This window comes from Azolla caroliniana, unplaced genomic scaffold, assembly GCF_043228905.1.
Source record: "Azolla caroliniana isolate FFs.n. ecotype wild unplaced genomic scaffold, voAzoCaro1.0.p SCAF_21, whole genome shotgun sequence".
In the NCBI taxonomy this organism is placed as follows: Eukaryota; Viridiplantae; Streptophyta; class Polypodiopsida; order Salviniales; family Salviniaceae; genus Azolla; species Azolla caroliniana.
The window spans coordinates 2729742-2751641 of record NW_028230456.1 but is presented as its reverse complement, the minus strand read 5'-3'; the positions used below and the strand labels follow the sequence as shown (position 1 = coordinate 2751641).

At 36.7% G+C, this 21900-nt stretch overlaps 2 protein-coding genes across 2 annotated transcripts; one reads left to right on the top strand and one right to left on the bottom strand.

The window, feature by feature from the left end:
* Positions 1-7201: 7201 nt before the first annotated feature.
* LOC147850316 (calmodulin-like) lies at positions 7202-9440 on the top strand. The gene is made up of 4 exons (XM_087336503.1): positions 7202-7467; positions 8104-8261; positions 8558-8638; positions 9120-9440. The coding sequence occupies exons 1-4, from the start codon at positions 7392-7394 to the stop codon at positions 9252-9254; spliced, it is 450 nt and encodes a 149-aa protein (XP_087192629.1). The 5' UTR covers positions 7202-7391; the 3' UTR covers positions 9255-9440.
* A 1435-nt stretch (positions 9441-10875) lies between these two features.
* Positions 10876-17902, bottom strand: LOC147850315 (cathepsin B-like protease 3). The gene is made up of 13 exons (XM_087336769.1): positions 17803-17902; positions 16524-16575; positions 15998-16115; positions 15808-15879; positions 14190-14270; positions 13609-13759; positions 13394-13398; positions 13223-13297; positions 12961-13086; positions 12503-12718; positions 12293-12406; positions 12099-12134; positions 10876-11271 (listed from the first exon to the last, which is right to left on the bottom strand). Exons 1-13 carry the CDS (start codon positions 17900-17902, stop codon positions 11167-11169), a joined length of 1251 nt encoding a protein of 416 aa, XP_087192895.1. The 3' UTR covers positions 10876-11166.
* Between the last annotated feature and the right edge of the window lie 3998 nt (positions 17903-21900).

Genomic DNA, 21900 nt, shown 5'->3' with positions numbered 1-21900 from the left:
CCTTTAAGAGGAGTGAAACTAGTTTCACTCACTTCAAAGAGTATAAAAACCTAGGATAAACGACTCCATCTATCTTAATATAATGTGAGAATGATTCACATTTTTTTGTTGTAGATCCTCCTTATCATAACTTTTATTACCTAGATATTGTGAAGCTCCCCCTTACCTAAAACTTGAGCATATTATCAGATTCAAGTTTTGTGAGGCGTATTGCAATACAAAGCAACAATGGTTGTCAAGATAGAATAGCGATTAACATTGTGTGTGAAGCTGTAGGAGGTAACTTAGGGTGTTCATTCTTTCGATAATGGCATTCATGTCTCATGTGATAGCCATGGAATGAAGGAAAACATATGTTCTCTTGGACAAAGTATTTGAAGGGTCGTTGTCGTGTAAACGCGTATGTGTGTGCTACTAGAGCATAACAATTAACAATGGTTCGTTTTGAACCAAACTAAATTGCAAAACTGTTGCTTAACAATTTAAACAGTTCGGTTCAAGCCTTAATAGGTTAAATGGTTTCCAGTTTAAACGGTTTGAAACCACGGTTTAAATTGTTCAAATGGTTTGACGGTCTAAGATGGACACTTGATAAGTTTCTTAAACATTTTCAGCCTAATTTTGATATCTTAAGAAAAATCTTTAAATTTTGAAAAATAAAAATGTGAACATTTTAATTTTGACCTAACTTGAAAACCAAAACCAAACTATGAAACCACGGTTTTAACAGTTTAATAGTTTAAAGGTTTGAAAGTCTCCAAATTGCTTGAATTTTTTGTAACGGTTCAATTTAAATGGTTTTGTGGTTTGGTTTAAATTTCAAAATTTTTAAACAGTTTGAGTATGTCACTCTCGAACCGTTGTTGATTGCTACTCGAGTGGGGCCATGGGGATCTTGGACTAGGAGAGCGCGAAAGGTTGCGGGACTCGAAGGCTCTTGAGAGCCGAAAGGTTGCAAGACTCGAAGGCTCATGAGAGTTGAAAGCTCGTAGGAGTCAAAGGCTCTCTATAGTCGAACATTCGTAGGAGTCAAAGGGTCGCTAGAGTTGAACACTCATTAGAGTCGAATGCCTGCTAAAGTCGAACACTCTCAGACTCAAATGTAGACAATGTTGGCATAAAAGACCTACTCCTTCCACCTTGCGTCCTAAATGTGAACACGTTCTTGAGTTAGGGCTTGAGTATATAAGCTTAACCCTAACATTGTACGTGAGAAGTCTCACAAAGAGAGAGAGAGTTACAGAAGAGAAATACAATTAATTACCATTAGAGCTAAATCGTGTCTACCTTACCTTCTTGCATATCTATATTCTAGTTGTGTTGTTTGTTGTACACATTTTCTAGCTGGTCCTCACATATCCTTCCACATATCATATTCAACAGAGAATGCGAACGTAGAAACGAAGATCCCTCTGTGAATGGCTAATGCACGTTATTAGCACAAGATTAGTGACAAATGCTAAGTTTAAGTGCTTAAATCACGTTATTAATCAAACACAAGTTCTGATTTACAACACTTAATCGACTTCACAACAAATGCCTCGAATGTGGTGGCTTTTACAATGCAAATAGTATCCAAAGTAGGCATGAAGAGTGACTACAAGAAAATCACTAAGCTAAAGTGATGGAATTGAAAAGTTGGGGAGGCGGTTGAGTTCCGGTGAAGATGCGAGTCAAGTGGGCCGCCGAGACCTCGCTTACGTTCATTGGCAAAGATGTTCAAGTTGAAGTAGGGTTCTCGGGCCACTTCGTGCTCCCCTTTCGCAGCTAGTATGTGAGTTTGCCAAAACCCTTCTTGATGCTACCACTAAGAACGGGGGCTTGGTGACGTCGAAAACCATGATGACCACATAAGAAGAAGAGATTGAGAGGAAAAAGTGAAGGACATTATACCTCCATGTGACAAATACAAAATCGAGTTTCTAATGTCTAAAGACGAGCGTCGAAAATGAAGAGCTCCTCTTAAATGTTGAAAAACCTAATACAAAGAAGAGTTGAGGAAGGAAAGTGAGTCGAAAATCGAAGAAAAAAGTTGTCAAAAGCCCAAACCCGAAGAAGAAAACCTTCAAAACGCCAAAATGAAGAAGACCCAAAATGTGCCTTCTTCCCCTATTTTTATAGGGGGAGGGCGCCTCATTTACATGTAATGCATTTATTCCTCTCTTTTTTCGAAAAGAAAAGAGGAATAAAATACTCATTTATTTCGCATCTCATTGCAAAGATTTAAACTTTGCACCCCTAAACTAAGTGAATCACCCTAACCACTAGACCATTTATTTTTATTTTCCCTTTCTTGCTTTTTACACACATTCTCCACCTTCTCTTTCCCCCCCTTTTACCCACGTTTCCACCTTCGGGGTCGCCACATCATGATGTGGTTGTATTTAAATTGTATGGTGAGTGGTCATAGGGGGTTGTGAGATCTTCTTCCTACGGTTAGTGGTTGTCTTATTGATATTTGTAAATTGATAATTGAATCTTAGAACCTCATAACTTCATTGCATGCATGGTCGAAGGTTTGGCATGATTGTCTAACAACAAGGAATTTTTTGTAGAGTACGGTGTCATGAAGATTTCCGGCAATAGTGGGAAAATTGAGTGGAGCGGCCAAGAACGAGGATGTGCAACGATTGCACATGTACATTAGGGAAATGTACATAGGAATAAAAGGGGAATGTAAAGGGTGCTAAAGTGCGCCAAGGAGTTAGTTGTCGTGAGTATGAGAGGGAGAAAGAGTAGAAAGATGAAGATAGAAGGTAGAGAGAGATAGAAATGGAAATGAGTTTATATTATGAGAGAACAAGGTTTACAAAGAGTAGGCTAAGGGCTAAACACTGGTGTTGAACCGAATAAGTTGTGACAGATGTATGGACACCTATTTATAGAATATTCTAAACATGTAATAACTAAAAATATAATTAATATAATTACACATCATATATGTTATTACAATGGTTAAAGGTTAAATACATAGACCAAGAAATTGTGGGTTTGACTCTTGGTGAACCAAAATGTATGTCTACATGACATTAGTGAGGGAATAAATATGATGTGTACATTAGTGCACATGCATAGTTAGTGGGTAGTGGGGTGAATGTGAAAGTGAGAGGAGTTTTAATGTACGTCTTCAATCACTCTTAAAATCAAAGCAAGATATCCTCTCTGAAAAGAAGAAGGACATTGGACCGCACTTTGTAATGGCCTTCCCTCCTTGAACTATAAAAGGAGGTGAAGTTGTGTGTTTCTCTCTCCCTCTCTCTCTCTCTCTCTCTCTCTCTCTCTCTCTCACACACACACACACACACACACACACACACACACACACACACATCCGGCGTCACAATAGTTGAAAGGGAGGCCAATAGTTCGACCGACCCGGAAGGACGAAGGAGAGTCGGCCAACCAAACTAGACGAAGCTGACAAGCGACCACCAAAGAGAGATGACAACTAGGCCGGAGCCCTAGTTAGGGTAATCAATACCGACGAAGCATAATTACCCATCAACATCCTCTCCGGTCCGAGACGTCAGTGGTCCTGCCTGAGCCGACCTACAAGCCGCGGATTTCCACGATAACTGTCATTATTATAACCCTTGGATTAACTCATAAGTTTTCGGTCAATCATCTTACGGTTGTCTTCATACATATTATGTAGGGTTTTGATTTGTCACATATAGTCATGGACAATTTTGTTTGCTTCTTATTTGTTTCTTAATGCGACATTGATAAAAAAAATATTTCTTGATGTAAAAGACGCGATTCCAAACTTCGTGTGGAAGCATGTAGAACCAAACATTGTCTTGGTCTTCTAGGGTCATATAAAAAAAGGCCAACCTTTTCCCACCCGAGAGTGGATATTAGGTTTGCGTAACTTTTTTGAACCTATCAAATTGGTCATAAGTGACACCCACTCTTGTAAATATAGAGTATAAGATTGCTTTTTTGAGTTGACTTGTTGTTATCTACAATCACATGACCATGAGAGGGAGTGGATCTCCTCTCGCGATCTACTAATGTGAACCACATTTGAATAGATTAGAAGGTGGGAATCAATTCTAGATTACACATGTCAATCTTTGATGCCCATGTCTTTTTATTGTGGGCAGTTTATGCATGGGCTACGGTGGAGTCGTAGTTGGTTGGGATCTTATTTGGGGCTCCTCATGGCTAGTCAAAGTATTTACGAAGTTAAAGTTATGCACAATGAAAATACTATTTGTGCATGTAAATGTTACGGGCATGAGCACACTTTATCCTCGTGTGTAGAATACTACATTAGAATTTACCACGGGATAAATTATGGTCATGCTGGTAAATACTATGGTAGAACTTAGTACAGGAAAATTTATGGTCATGCTTGTAACAGTAGTGGTACGTATTTGGTGTTCACAACCCTTGGTTATTTCTACATTCAATATTAAAAACTGTATTAATAGGCAATTTTGGGAACTCACGTGCTCTCCAAGGATGAATTGGATCTTGACTAGCATCTCGTAAGGGTGTTTGCCCTTGGCTAGCATCTCATAAGGGTGTTTGCCCTTGGCTAGTTGATATGACCAAATATCAATATCTTTGTTTATAAACCTATTATAGATTGTTTGATTAAATGATAGGTGTTATGAATGCAAGACGATATTCGACAAGGGAATGAAAGAGGCGAGGGAGAATGTGGGAAAGATATAAAAGGAGAATTTCAAGAACAATGAAGAAGAAAATTAATGACACGAGATAGATTTCAAAAATAAAGAACAAATTTTGGTGCTTCTCTGTGAAACAATCCACTATATCCAACACAAAGTCATACATGTCGACTAATGGTAGGTCCGTGATGAAATCAACTAAAATGGATGCCTATGGCTGATTGCAGGTCATAGGAGATTGAAGAAGACCATATGGACGATGGCGAGGCACTTTTGAGTGTGCACAAGTCTTCACAAACTCTATAACTAACTTCCAATCTCGTTTTCATAGGTCATAGAGTTTTATGACACTAGTTCTAGAGTTTTTTGAGCACCAAAATGCCCAAAATTCTGAATTGTAGATCAATATCACTATGTGTTGTTCACTTCTTGGATCTTTTCCTTGCTTGCTTAATTTCTTTAGCCAACTAGTATAAGGTTGTTGTTGTGATTAGTTCTTGTATTAATGACTCCTCCATTGAGAGTGTGTAAGTGGTGGATGACTTCACCTAGTTGGGTTTTAGAAGACATTGACATTGGTCATAAATGTTTTTTGAGCATTATATGGACTCCATAAGAAAACTTGATGCTTGCAGATGAAATTGATTAGCAATTGGGCAATAGTTGAGAACGCACGGGTGAACTAGTGATAGAAATCTGGGAATCCCAAAAAATATTGTACATCTTTTACACAATTGGGAGCCTCCAAAATTGAATGATGTCTAATTTTTACGCATCCATGGTGTTACTGTTGAGTGAGATGACATCAGATGTTGAGGGAAGATCACAATGTCTTCTAGAAACAACAAGATGAATTGATCTATGTGCTCCTGAAAAATGTTGTTCATCATGTCTTCGCAGACCGATGGGGCATTTGTCAGACAGTTATGGCATCACTTTGTACTCAAAATGGCCATAGTGAGTTCTAAAAGCAATTTTCCATTCATCACTTGACGTGATTTAGACTATGTTATAGGCCCCTCGTTGGTTGATTCAGAGAAGATTTGCCCAATTGGTAATTGATCGAGAAGTTTCCAAATCAATGACATGGAATACCTATAATGAATGGGTAAGTACTTTAGATCATAATAATCTACACAACTGCACAATAATCTATCTTTTTTCTTAACCAAATAGGATCAGGGTGCCCCCCTTGAAGACTTTGAATGTCGTATCCAATAAGTAGTGTTAAACTCCTTGAGAACGACTAGGGTGTGAGCACTCTTTATAGACAATCAAGTATGCAAAAGGTTGGCCACGAATGTGTGCCACCTTGCACCTCTCTATACATGACACACCACTTACAAGACTATGCATAAAAGTCATCTTGTGACCATTGTTTTAACATATGACTAATAAATACAGTATAATAGCACATATAAATTATTGCATTTTCATGTCTAGTATCATGTTGGTTGCCACAACAAGCTACGACAAGTTCTAAGCCACAATCACTTGTCTTTAATTTAATCTTTTTTGAGTACAGATGCACTTGACACATCTCACTCTCATTTTTCCTATAGAGGACATCGTTATTGAATCCATCCCAAGTTAACTTACGTGAAGGAAAGGTCATCATAAGAGTCAATCACAAGCTTCTTGTTTGAATAATCTAATAATGACAACGAACGTGAGACGGTACTCAATACTATATATGATGAAAGGGTAGTCTATCAAACCATTAGCTATGCAAAGTTTTACCTTTGCATGAGCCATTTTCTTGGGGATGCACCACTTCTACTAATAGTTGTAAGTTGTAACTTTTAATACTAAATCCAACTCTAGTATTGAGTATCACTAGAGCGATGTCACTGTCGACCTGTACAAGGAATGTGCTTTGAAAGGAAGATGTGGCTGCATGTGCTTCTATTTGTCGTGGTTCCAACATCCAAGCATGTCATATGTGGGATTGTGTATGTATGATGCCTTTAGGATTATTCACAAGTGCTATACATGCTTTAATTCTTGCTACTCTAGCTGCAACTTATACAAGGGAATCAATGGAGGGTCATCATTAGATGATATGCTCCATTAGGCTTTCGCCCATTGCGGAAGATTCTCCATTGCTGCCTCCCGTAGGAGTCTGGGCCATGGCAGGTAACCCCACCCCCATGTGTAGCTTGGAGGTCCCCTTGGTACTCATCAACAGTACGTCCTGCAAAGGCGAACATGCCTAATCTTAAGACTCCTTCTATAATGACTCGTAGCAAGGTTTATGTTCCCAAACAATGAGATGCTTGATCGGCCTGCGTGCTTTTGTTTATCGGCACTGACACCTCTAGCTATCGGTTTTGCCGTGGTCTCATTAAGCATCCGAGGTTTGGGCGGACATTGGGGCGAACAGTTCCGTGCCTCCCATCCCAATCGGACATTTGGCTGTGGACATACATATTATTAAAGATTATAGAGCATATGGACTTTGGATTGGCTTGGCATTGGATTTGTAAGGGGTGCCTCAGTTATTTTTTGACCCATTCTTCTTCAGAAAATACATTATACATACACACACAAACATACCCCAAAAGTCTTCTCTCTCTCTCTCTCTCTCTCTCTCTCTCTGTCTCTCCCCTGTTTCATCTTCCCCTGTTTCGTCGTTTCTTTGTCCCATTCCTCTTCTTCTTCCTCTTCTTCTTCTTCCTCGTTGATCTGCTCTATTCTTCTGCTTCTGCTTCTTCTGCCCTTTCTTTACCTTATATCCTTCCTTTCCTCGCCATGGCCGAGCAGCTCACCAGCGAGCAGATCGCCGAGTTCAAAGAAGCTTTCAGCCTATTCGACAAAGATGGAGATGGTAACTCTCTCCTCTTCCCTCCCCCCTTCCGTTATTTTCTTTCGCTCCATTCCTCTTTTCTCTGTCTAGACCCCCAAATCTTGCACAATTATGCTCGATATATCTCAGTTGGAAACCGAAATATGTTGCATAAGGATGCGGTGGATCTTTGTTTTTAGTCCTTCAAATCTTGCAGACGTACGGTCTTTTAGTCCTTTAAATCTTGCAGACGTACGGTCGACCTATCGACATGCTAAAAACCTATAAGAAAGCTGAAGATTGTATGTATGCAGGATATAATCTATGTCATTTTAAACCACTAAGCGGTGGTTTTCGTTTAGGAGCTTTATTTTAAACCCTCAATCCGTGTCATTTCTGCAGTATCTTCAAGAATCTGTTTAAAAATCTAAAACTTGCAGATCTTTACGCATATGTGTGTATTTAAACAGGAAAAGAAATACGTTCTTTGCTTTTGTTGTTTTCTTGTTAATTTGAAGACAAAATATAACCACTAAAGAGACTGTGAGTTTGTTTTTATTTTATTTTAAAGACTGTTCAAAATTGAACATATGCATATATTTCTTTGCGCTTTTCTCTGACTTAGAGAGAAATTTTGCTGCTAAACGGGACATTTGACTTCTCCCCATTTTTGAACAGGAAATATTACCACTAAGGAGCTTGGTACTGTGATGAGGTCCCTGGGACAAAACCCTACTGAAGCAGAGTTACAAGAAATGATTAATGAAGTGGATGCCGATGGCAATGGAACCATCGATTTCCCTGAGTTTCTCAACCTTATGGCTCGAAAGATGAAGGTAATTTTGTTCTCAAATATTTCCTCCAAATGATTGAATAATTCAGATTTGATCTATGTGCTGGGTCATTATTTATATATTCTCTTTATTTGGAAATATGTGCGTCTTTTCAGTGGTTGATTGTGTATATGCGTTTTTGCTTAATGTCACATCTTTGTTGGTCCATGATTTATTTATAGGACCCGTTTGTTTAGTAAAGAAAAAGCAGTAAAGTCTAACCATATGCATTTTATTTGTTTGTGTCATTGCATTTGTACAATGATACATTATTGATCTTGCAAATTATGTTGTTGAAGGATACCGATTCTGAGGAAGAACTCAGGGAGGCATTCAAAGTGTTTGATAAGGACCAAAATGGTTTCATTTCGGCTGCCGAGGTAATGCTACTACTTTTAGCAGAAAAATTAGAAGTCCCACCATTCCCATGAGATACGCAGGGTGAGAGAGTAATAAATGAGTGGAGAATTCTAGGTAGATCTTGAAAGTAGTTAAAAATTATGGGCATTCTGGGAATGTTGAAGACATTAGGGATAGTTTAAGAACATTTAGAAATCTTAGAAAATGATAGAATTTGTGCCAGAGTGACAAATGAGGGGTATGTTTAGAATATAGAAAAATAGTTATATGGGTATCTGAAGAACAGTTGGAAATCCTAGATAAGAAGAAAGATATTTCAAAGAGCTAATTTGGTTATTTCATGAAAATGGGCTGTCTTAGAACTTTCGAAAGAAGGTAGTTTAGGTATTTTCATGATTCTGTGGAACTCTGTTAAATTTCATAGTGCTAGAGAGAAAGAGGGAGGGAGGGTTTAAGGTTTAAAGAGAGGGAAGGATGAAAATGTTTTTTGCTTTTTTGTAGCTTCGTCATGTGATGACCAATCTTGGGGAGAAATTGACCGATGAAGAGGTGAATGAAATGATTCGTGAAGCAGATGTAGATGGTGACGGACAAGTGAATTATGAAGAGTTTGTGAGAATGATGCTTTGCAAGTGAAAGAAAAAAATCATTTTTCTCAAATTTCACTTCCTCCCTTCATATTGTGTTTTTTTGTTTTCTAATTTTAAGAGCAATAACTTTTTACATCACTGAAACAAAAAAGATAAATGCAATCTTTCTGATGCATTTGTATATATACAAATGTAACCAGGGCGCATTGTTAAATATGTGAGTTTTTTTTTTTGCATTTGTTTGTTTTACCTTTATATAGTTTTATTAATAATGGTTCAGGTTTGAAAATGGATCCAATTATCCTATTAATCACTGGGTTGTTCTTGTATTGGAATCTATATTGACGAAAAGTCTGGATCATACAGTGTGTCCAATTAAATTTTTGTACGTATATTAGCCTATAGGTACATCCCCAAATTTCTGATCTATTATGTCGAGCATTCCACATGCTGTGCAAATTGTATTAGTCTATAGGTACTTTCGAAATTCTGATCTATTATGTCAAGAGCAATAATGTGCTGCATAAACAGTTTTTTCTCATAACGCATATATGTTATGTTTCGATATGTAATGACGTGAACCAAGAACTTTAGGTGCTGTGTAACTGTGTGACTTTTCTTCCATAAAATGTTATGAATAGTGTGAACTGAACTAAAATGTTATGAAAATCATGTAAACTGAATGTGAATAATGGCTTAGCAGGATGAAGAATGAGCCCCTAAACCTAAGATATGGAGCAATCCTTCAGACTTTAGGACATTAGAAGACTAAGATGTGCATTGTGTTTAAGACATCAAAGATATGGAGCAATCATTTAGACAATCTTTAGGACCTTAGAAGACCAAAGGTATGTAATTGTTTAAGACATCATTAGGACTATAAGAGATGTAGATGTACTTACTAAAATAATAATAAAAAACATTATATGATATGCACGAATTGTCAAAACGTGTATATATAATATGATGCTTAAGAAATTTGCTATATCATGGTTGAGTATTACTTATTTTATGGTTGATTATGAAAACATACCAAAGATTAAGCTGAGGTTGTGTAGATGTACTTACATACTAAAATAATAATAAAAAACTTTATATGATATGCATGAATTGTCAAAACATATATTAATATGATGCTTAAGAAATTTGCTATATCATGGTTGAGTATTACTTATTTTATGGTTGATTATGAAAGCATACCAAAGATTAAGCTGAGGTTGTGTAGATGTACTTACATACTAAAATAATAATAAAAAACTTTATATGATATGCATGAATTGTCAAAACATATATTAATATGATGCTTAAGAAATTTGCTATATCATGGTTTGAGCATTACTTATTTTATGGTTGATTATCAAAGCATACCAAAGATTAAGCTGAGTTTGTGGTCGATCATTAAAGAGCCATGTCAAAGACTAAAAAAGTGCCTATTGTGCTAAATGCTAAAATAGCCATGTCAAAGACTGAAAAGAAGTGTGCCTATTGTGCTAAATGCTAAAAGAACATAATTTCATATAATTTTGTTGAACTAGCAAATTTCAAACAATAAAAACATCCAAGCTATACATATACTTACTGATAAAGTTTCCAGAAAGGTTGAGTGTTTTTACATAATCATAATCCCCAAGCATCAAAAGTTTATAGGATACCAGAAGAAAGAGACATTCAATAAATCGAGCACCTATATGATTGTCACAAGTTAAGATATTAAAATCATCCAAGCTATACGTATATTGCAAACCTTCTACATAATCATAATCCCCAAGCATCAAAAGTTTATAGGATACCAGAAGAAAAAGACATTCAATAAATCGAGCACCTATATGAGTGTCACAAGTTAAGATATAAAAGTGTCGCTTAAGATAATCAAATTTAGAAGACTCCTATCTGATACGCGTTAATAGGGGTGTTTGCCACATTCATTCACATCTCTCTTGGTTCTTCGAAGAGAGATCCTAAATGAAATCCAAAAAGCTCCTCTTTCTAGCGGGCATGCCGGCAACTGGAGTGCTTTCAATGCCACATTCATTCACACCTCTTTGGATCATGAAGTACCCATCCTAGATAACACATTTCAAACAAGCAACATCAAGAAAGCAAATCAAATGGTAGTTTTAACATCAATGGAGAGTTTAAAATTATTTGTAACCATGCTATAACATTTTACTTACATGGGTGTTAAATATTATAAGTTAGTGTCTAAAGTGCATGATTACCATTAAGATGCTTTAGCAACATACTTAAAACTATTAGAAACGTTGAGATTTTGATGGATTTTTGTTTAGGGTTTAGCAACATAGGTAGATTTTGATGGATTTTTGTTTTGTTTTGAAATGCATGTTGAGATGACCCAAATGAGTTTGCAAAAGAAACATGCAAAGATGTGGAGCATAATCCCTCAATCCTTTTCCATGTAAAAGTATCTTTGGAATCCAAATCTACTAATTAATAAAGTGAGATCTCAAAATATAAAACCCGATTTTCCAAGTCCATCCATGACTGAGTCATGGCTTTGTAAAACGAGTAATAGAAAAGTTCTTATTCAAGGTTGCTCTCATGCTTTCAAAATGGTTTGTAACCTCTTCATTGAAGTGGTGTTGACCTTGGTTTTAAATGAGTGGAAAAGGACTTCGGCAACCCCTCTCTATAACCCCTACCTACCAAATTTCATATAAGCCAATGTGAAATGTCTCAATTGAGTTATTTATTAATACACCAATGGTTTCTTTTATTCAAAAGCAATTTTTGATTACCTAATCTAACAAATCAATATTTTCGTACAATCTAATAAGCTAAATATTGGGAAGCACGTTAGATTATATAGAATATACTAATATTCACAATGATATTATAAGCTTCCAAGCTAATGATGAAAAGTTCTCCTTACCTGGCCCCAATCAGTATTCCACGAATTAGCCAAAAGCTATGGGAGAAAGAAAAGAACATCTAAAGAGTTAGTATTCTCAATAATCAAAATGCAACTCACAATTCAACACAAAAAATGTCACATTTCATTTCTTCAAAGTTAGTGTTCTCATAACAGTAACTTTCAATAATTGAAATATGGATGAAAACACATACCCAATAGTCAATACCATCATCTGTAGTACCCCACCCAAGGAGTTTTACAGCATGCCCACCAAGGTAGTCTCCATATAGATAATGGTACACACCAGAGCTATAATGAGCAAAGTCCTAGTATTCCAAGACAAATGATGTATTAAATGATTAAAAAGACGAGTTTAAAATTATGAGATGGAGTAATGTTTCATAACTAAAAGCAAACTTCACCTCAAATACATCAAATGCCACTTCCACCGGTCCATTGTTATAGACTTCTACCATTATGTCATATGGATCCGATCCAACAATATATGCACTTGATGCATAATATTTATTTGTTTCATAATCAGCATTATCTTTACACTCGTGCACACACAGTGGAGTGGGATAGAGAGGATCACATCCTGGGTGAGGACATCCCGCGGCATCAAAATATGGAGCACACTACAAATAACCAATCCCAAGTTAGGAGAAAAATAAATGCACACGTATGAATATGTCTACATATATGTATATGTTTGAGATTTCTAGTGCATTTAATCTATTGTTATTAACTCCTACTTAAGCTTATATGTTGAGAGTTTAACGTATGCTTCCACTATGATACCCATTACTCCAATGTGGCAAAGCTGTGAAAAGGCAACATGCTTGTTAAACTCTAATGTGATCTCTTTCAAATTTGGTACCTCTGTTGTCACGACACCACTTCGAACAAAGTATTGCCATGCTTGTAACGGATCTCCTCCATTGCAACCATTGCCACATTCAAAGTCACAACAAGACAACAAATCATTTTCCGACAAAGTGATCGTCTACACAAGAGCACCGAGGATATGGTAAATCCCTCAATTCAAGGGAATCTTTGGACAAAAACTAGCAAATTACCCAAGAATTTCCTCTCAATTTCATTGAAATAAAATAAAATAACGAAGTTGAGTTTATTCTCACTTCATTGAAATGAATGCAAAAGCGATCAGATAAGCATTCAACAGCTCCAAAGGCCCAACAAGAACCACAATGCCCCTACAAATATGTGAGACATCAATAATATCATCAAGTGTGTAACGAACATGAAAAATTTAGCAATGGGATTAAATTATGTAAGAAATTCTTGGTTACCTGATCTAAACCACCAAAATTTCATACAATGCCACCAATACGTATGTCAAAACATTCGTAGACAATAATTAGAATTAGAACATCCTTTGGAAGGGATTTAGAGCACTTCATGAATAAAGCTGACAAAATTGTGGAATAAATTAACCAAACTTATACACACAATTGCCCTTGATTTTTAGAATCTTAAAATACATAAATTTGCAAATGATGCCAACCTAGAATGGTTCTGAGGGAAGAACATTGAGGCCATGCATCCCTTGCATCGAAGTTTATTGGAAGTTTGAGACCCCTACGATGCATGCGCATTGACAACATTGTTCCTTCACGATCCACAAATGATCCCAACATTCTTTTGAAGTCATCCACCTAAATAAAATGCAGTGTCAAAATCATGGATGTAACACATATACACACTTAGTACATGAACACACACATCATTCATGAATGCACAAGCCACACACACACGAACTATACATACATACATATTATACACATACACAGAGCTATATGAATGAACACATATGCAAAAACATAAATACATGCTTAAAAAACACATATATCAACACCACATGCATATAGGTGTATTACAAATACACACAAATGCATGAATATACATGCAAATATGTAAATACGTACACTTAATATACATATAAAAACACATATATCTCCAATGTACATCATTACCATACATATATAAACATACAAAAAACACATATCTACACCTTTAGCATACATATACATATACATGAAAACACACATATACATTCAAAGATTTTCCAATGTCACGGATACTTACAGTAGATTTCGCAAATCGAGCATTGAGATCTGCTTTCCAATTGGCATTTGGATGATTATTCACTTTCTCCACAATCGAAGGCTGTGTGATCATCATATTAGAATTTCGCTCTCCAAGCAATAAAATTTAAATTACGGTTACATATGTAGATATATAAGCTATCAACGCCATTTTGAGAACAAGGATATAAGTTTATAACTTTACTTTATACATACATAATTATGACCTCCCTGTATATTTCTTTCAAGTGAGTTAATTAGTGAGAACCAATGGAATGAAACAAGGATGTCCTATAACATGTGCTCTAGAAGAGTTTGCCCAAGAAGCCTTAGGTTAGCAAAAGCACAAACCAAATTTGGTGGACATTTCATATTTTACCTAATTGATGTTGCTAAGTAAAGGCAATTTTCTCAACATATATTGCAAAAAGCTTTTGGCAACCACACATACTTTCTATGAACAACTTAGTGCCCTAGCAAATAACATGGCTAAGAAGACTAAAGTCATGGTGGTAATTGACAATGGACACTAACAAATTTGAAAGTCTAACAACCAAAAGAGAACCATGAAGAGGATGCGAAGGTAGTGAGAGTTTCAAATACGTACTCAAAGTTGATATACCTAGATAACCTACTCGAAGTGTGTAACTAGATAATGGATGTTGGCACGATCCAACACAATGAAGTTGATAACATGTGCCAGTTGAACTATGCAATGCAGGCATGGTGTTAACTTTGTGTTATGGAAATGATGTTCAAAGAAGATATAACATTATAGGTAGTTTCAAATCTCCATTAATTTCCAATAAACCCATCTTATCGTACTTCTTGAAAACATGGTTAATTCCTTATGGTTTCACCAACCAATATAAATAAAATGGGTACATACAATTGCATCTCTAATGTATGGTTACCGCTGAGTAGAATGTTTGTGGGAGTAAATTTGAGAATAGTTTCTAAGACCCGATAAGGAATTTATTGCGAGAACTAGATTTTGCTCCACTTCCTATACAACAACAATTGAATGTGTTGTCTATGTCGAACAACGTGCTTTGACAATAGATAAGGGGGTAATCGTCCATGACTATCGTGTCAAAGAAGGACAAACCATCTTCAACCACACAAGGAATGCTCTATGCTCGTCTCTAGTCCCCACAACCCAACAAGGGATAATTGTAAGGTTCGACATTAGTCCCATGGATCATGTTTGGCCCTCAATGGATGTAGAAATATATCATTGGTGTCATCATGATCATGATCATACTCAATACATCATGCACAACATACATACATACATGTAGGTATACTAGTACATGCATACATACATACGTGCATACATACATCATGCACACATACATACATACATGTAGGTATACTAATACATACATACATACATACATACATGTAGGTATACTAGTACATACATACATACCTGTAGGTATACTAATACATACATACATACATACATACATACATACATACATGCATACATACATACATCATACATGCATGCAGGACCTAGGTATACTAGTACATACATACATACATACATACATACATACAAGTACATAGGCAGTAGGTATACAAGCAAAAAATGTTTAGTCTAGCCTGCTGGTTACCTGTAAGATTAGCTTTCCTTCATGAATATCTTCACCCACATCTGAGGTCGCAGAAACTGTAACAAAAGCAGCCTAACAATATATACATACACAGTCATGATAAATTAAAAGAAGTAGGCAGATTGAGTATCGATAAAGTATGTGCTTTTTTTGAAGTGTGAGTTAAAAGGAATTAGGCAATGGCAGGCACCTGATGATTGGAGAGAAGAGGTACTAGAAGTAGAGCGATGGAGATGACGAGCATGAAGCAGGAGCAGGAGCATTTGTTATTGTAGAGGAAGTACTGAGATGTTGATGATTGAGATCTACTGTGCTTCATCATCATCATCACTATTAACAGTACTTCACTATTATTATTGCTGCTGCTGCTGCTGCTTCTGTTTAGGCGGAGAAATGAAGTGCTGGTGAGGCAAAGAGGCAGGAGGAGAGTGAAGGAGAAGATATAAATAATAGAGAAATTTAAGGGGGACTGTGGTGATCATCAGAGGAATTAATCCGATTTAATGGGAGAAGAATACGGGAGGCAGAGACAGAGCCAAATTTAGGAAGTAGAATGTTCTGCCGCCATCGCCATCGCCATCGCCATGATCCCAAAATCCCCATTCCCACTGCTGAGGAGGGCCACCTTCTCTCTCTCTTTTTCTGGTTATTAGCTTAATATACCTATTGGTAAGTTGTTACACTACGTCTTGGGTTCGAAACCTAATTCTACTCACCTCACTATTATATACTCCATATATGCAATATCTCTTAATTCACTAGATGCCACTACATTTAACATACAATATCTCTTAATTCACAAGATGCCACTGTGGAATGTAGGGGGTTGAACCCATGACCACCTGGTCTCCATTTGGGTAGCGTTACCAACTGAGCTATATCCATTTGGTCTCATGGGCCAAATTTGGCCTTAGAAGACGTTAATCTCTCTCTCTCTCTCTCTCTCTCTCTATTTTTACTTTTCATTAATGGGTAAATAACCCATTTTTGTTGTAAACCAATTCTCATGGGCCAATTTTGGTCTTAGAAAACGTTAATATATCTTTCTTTCTTTCTTTCTTTCTCTCTCTCTCTCTCTCTCTCTCTCTCTCTCACACACACACACCAATGACCTCCAAACACTCTGTCCCTGTCCATGTCACTCTGTGTGTGTGTGTGTGTGTGTGTGTGTGTTTGTCACGTTTCTTCTGCGCGCACACACACACCCAAGGCTAGGATAGGTCATGGGTTCAAATCCTTTGGGCCACACCCACCCCTTTATATCCCACTTGCATATTGGTCCCTTGTACGCGACTATTGACTCATGAAGCATCTATCGCTCCTCATTATCCTACTACCATTGTACCCTGATCTCGTAGCAGTAGTTGCATCGCGTCCATATCTGTGTTGTTTGTTTCTCGTCCTCCTAGTACACTCAAGCATGTTGCCCGCCCCGTCGTTCGTTATCGATCGAAACTCACAACCCCCCCCCCCCCCAAATCTCTGTATGGTTTTCAAACTACCATCTTGTCAACACAACTATGCCCCGATTGTCATCAGTTGCATGATGTGTGCGCGAGCACATTCACGTATGCATATGTGAAGGTAGCGATAAGTATGCCACCATACTGAACATGGTAATGCATGTGTAGCATATTCAAGCAAGCAATTGGGAAGATGATCTCTCGGAAGAAAACTTGATGAGACCCTATGAACAAAAGTAAGCTTTCTGCCAATTCCCTCTTATCATGAGCTTTGAAATGAAATATTGCAAGTAATGCAGGAAAGTAGGATTGAAATGCCACCTCACCAATGACATATACAGACACTCACTCTCTCTACATTTTGGACGCTCTCAAAAATTAGCGCATGCACATACACACGCATGAGGTGCATATATCAATCGATAAAAACCTTTCTAATCCCTACAATAATGATGATCTTATGGCAAGGTTGGTGTGACACTCACTCACATAAAGCCAAGTCTTCTTGAGACAAAATGCCCACAAAGCTTACTTGCAAGAATGTCCAAATCAATTTTCCATGTAAATCTATATAGTAGTTGTTGAAGTACTTCATGGAGATAATCCCAATTCTCATACTCCAATGATACCATGGACCCCAATACTCACTGTAGTGGAAGGCCATATTATAGAGCTTTGGTTCCTTGAAAGAAAACCAATAGGAACTATCCAAAGTTGTCCTTTTTAATAATTAACTTAACTTGGCAAATATCTAAAGTGCTATTTTGGTGCCAACCATGCAAATGATGGCATTCAATATTGTTTTATGCTCTTGGATTTACCAATATATGGAGCTCATCCTTATCCACTTTGCCTAATCTTGTGGGATCTTTCAAATTTGTTCATGGATAAACCATTGACACTTTGGTTATTCCATACCAATGCAAGCCCCATGAATATTAGAGTATCTCAACTGGTAGTATTGTGATATTGTCTACAATATGAAGATTTTTAGTTAGCCAAGCTCAAACTATGTTGCCATGAGAGCAGCAAGTGTTTAATCACAACATGTTGTAAGCTTTTTAATGATCAACCATCATGTCAACATGTCAACACGAGGTTTCGATCCTTGTATTTCCATTTATATGAAAGTTACGATGAGTTCCTACACACATACCCTTTAAATGGTTGAATCTTCACATAATCATGTGATATTCCTTCCAAAATCAATAGGGGTTGTGTTGCAACATTTTTATGATGGACATACGACTCCATGAAAACCAAGCCATGCTTAGGCATGAGTACGTTAGACTTTGGTTGATGATCCAATCGCAAAAGTGATTTAATTTTCCATTATATCAAAGATGAAAAATTAAGAAGACATAGGTAACGTTAAAATTGCTTGCATCACTTTTGAGTTCCATAGCAAACAACAATGTCGGAAATCAATGCATGCATGTGAAATTCTGAGCGGAATCACAAGGGACTTGAACTAGGGAAGATGAGTTTGATGGCATTGTTGATGAAGGCTTGCGAGAATCAACATACATGTTGTCATTTGTTCATGCTTCTACGGATCCTTCTCTTTAGTTCATTCATGTTCGTGAGGAAAGTGCTTTAATTCATGTGTAGGTACACATTGCAAGGTGAATAACAATAGGCAACAGTTCACTTCGAGAGTGTCCAAACCGAACCGTTAAAATTTTTTGAAACCCGAACTGAACCATGAAACCGTTTAAATCGAACCATTTGGTAAATATCTAAACCATTAAACCTCAAAAACCGTAGTTTTGTGGTTCAGTTTAGGTTTTTAACTTAGGTCAAATTTCAAAATTTTAAAGATTTTTCCTAAAATGTGAGAAATGGGCTTTAAAATGAAAAGATTGTTTAAATATATATATAAATAAATAAATAATATTTGAAAACCATCAAACCATTTAAATTGAACCAAACTGAACTAAACTGAACCAAACCAAACGTGGTCCATTTAAACCGTTAAGACACGGTTTCGCGGTTCAGTTTAGACCGAACCGTTGCCAATTGTTAAAGGCGAATGTAAATAATTTGTGGGGTTTATGCATGTGTGCACCCTCATGCATATGTTATGTGTGTGTGTATGTGTACATGATGTTAGCATAAATGCATAATTATATCTTGAGTATTTGGTCCACGCTTGTCATTCTCATAGTAGAAGACGTCACGAAGATATGCACATGGATATGAAATTGATGGGGACCACTAGGGTCTTTAACCACTAGGGTCTTGTTGATAAAGAGTTGCAAGAGTTGGTTGTCGTGAGGGCACCTCTTCAAGTCAGACTCCTTGAACCAAATCATGTGTTTGTGTGGATATGCACCACCAGTAAGTAGAGTTTTTACATAGAATGTGCCATTAAATATAAAGACTAAGTACATTCCATGTGTAAGTAAGTGCATACGCATACTTGTATGTATGTGTGTCTTTATGAATAGTGTTATTGTGTGTGATTAAGCATATGTGCAAGTATATTGTAGTTGTGTTTTGTTAGGAAAGTGTGTTTGGATATGTATGTGTCTATGCGCATGTAATAGCGTATTTGTTTTGTTATCGATGTATGTATGTGTATGTGTGCATGGGTGTCATTTGTGTGTGTGTGTGTGTGTGTGTGTGTGTATACATGGTTTGTCATTTGTTCCTTTGCTCAGTGAGTGGCTCTCAATTTTTTATTGGCTCTAGACTTCCTAAACTAACCTTTAATCAACCTTAGTTAATGCCAATTTGAGAAATCAGCTTTTCTCCAACTCTTCAAAATTTTTCCCTCTTTGTTGCAAGTAAATGGAAAGAAACACCTTTGAGGCTTGGATTTTTGCAACATGAACTCCATCAAGTTTGTCTCATAGTGGGTCAATGGTAGTGTTAAACACTTGGTGTTGGTTCAAATCCCACCTCCCACCAAAGAACCAACCAATGACACTAAAGTTCCAAAAGCGATATCCAAATTGATCTCCAATTCCATAACCAAGAAAAATACATTTACTAAGTTGTTTTGGGACGTGCATATATACTTCACATCGAAAGACTCTAAGAGGAGACTTCTTGTCCACAACTATTGTGCCACTTTTAGGTCTATGGATATATTTTAGTGATAGATTAATTACATGGATTGTTGTTAAAATAGCTTTTGCCCAAACACTTTGTGAAGCATAGAAATAACCCTGTCCTTGATGGTTATATAATTATTCATACCTTGTGCCACATCATTAAACTCTCTTTTAATGCCTCTAGATTTACAAAAGTCGCTAAATTTGTGAGAGGTGTACTCACCTCCATTATTTGAATGTCAAGCCTTGAGCTCAATTTTTTCAAAGTAGGGTATACATCATCCTTTCCCTTAATTGTATACGCCCAAACTTTCCTAGTGGCATTATGAATGAGGGTGGTGAATTACAATGCACCACCGAAAAATCTAGTAGGCATAGGATCACATACATATGTTAGTGTATGAGTCAATGTGGGACTTACGTGCATTTATAGTTTACTTGCCATGTTAGCAATGTTCACAAAATGCAAAATCAAAAGATAGCAACTTACTCAAAATGAGAAATAATTATTCCCATGTCATTTCATGACATTTGGCCTAAACAACCGTGCCAAATGCACACCATAGATTGTTATGTGACAATCAACAGATGTTCCTTTTGATGAATCAAGAGAACCAATTTTATTCCCCTTAATAGTAATTGTATTTTCGTTAGTTATATGAAAAGATTGAAAAGCAAATGTCACCGTATAGCCATTATCATCAAGTTAACCAACAAACAACGAACTAGGTGTTAGTTGGGGCACGTGGTTACAAGTTTCATGACAAGATGAGAATCATCCCTTAAATGTATTAAAATATCTCAAATACCAATGGCATGATGCTCATTGCTAATTTGGCTCTCCAAGTTTAACTTTGCCAAGTGACTTGGCTTTATAACCTGTGAACCACTCAATGAGTGGACTCACATGAAATGATGCACCATACTCCAACATTCATGTATGGCAAGGAGAGAAAACCATATTTACCCCAACTTGTATAGCAACATAATCCAAAGCCAGTATGTTTGTCCCATCACATGTTACATTTATTTCCTCTATCTCTAGCGAGGATGAGGAATCACTAGATTATTTAGAATGGCCATCACCTTTGGCTTTATTATTTTCCTTTTCCTTTTTCTTTAAGGCATAACGATCTTTCAAAATAAACCCTTCTTATGACAATAATGATATCCAACATTTTACTTCCAAGATTTGCTCTACTCCTATTGTAATATTGTTGGTGTCTTTCATGCAAAGATGATAAAACTCATTAAAAAAATTAAACTTGATAGTCTCATTCTAATAAGTGCTACATAATTTTGTTCATAACTTTTCGACCGAGTCACATTCCAATTCCGTGAAATATACATTATTTGCTAAATGCACAATGTTATGGTAGATATTCCAAGAGATCGAGCTATTCCCAATCATCATTGATCATGCCTACAAGTTTCTTGGCTTCACAAGTCAATGACCTTAATTGCCTTATCTAAATCAGTACATCTCTCATTTTATTCTTCCACAAGGCAAACTTAGATTTGTCAAACCCATGGATTTCAATGTGGTCCTTCTCAATCATCGATTAATTCCT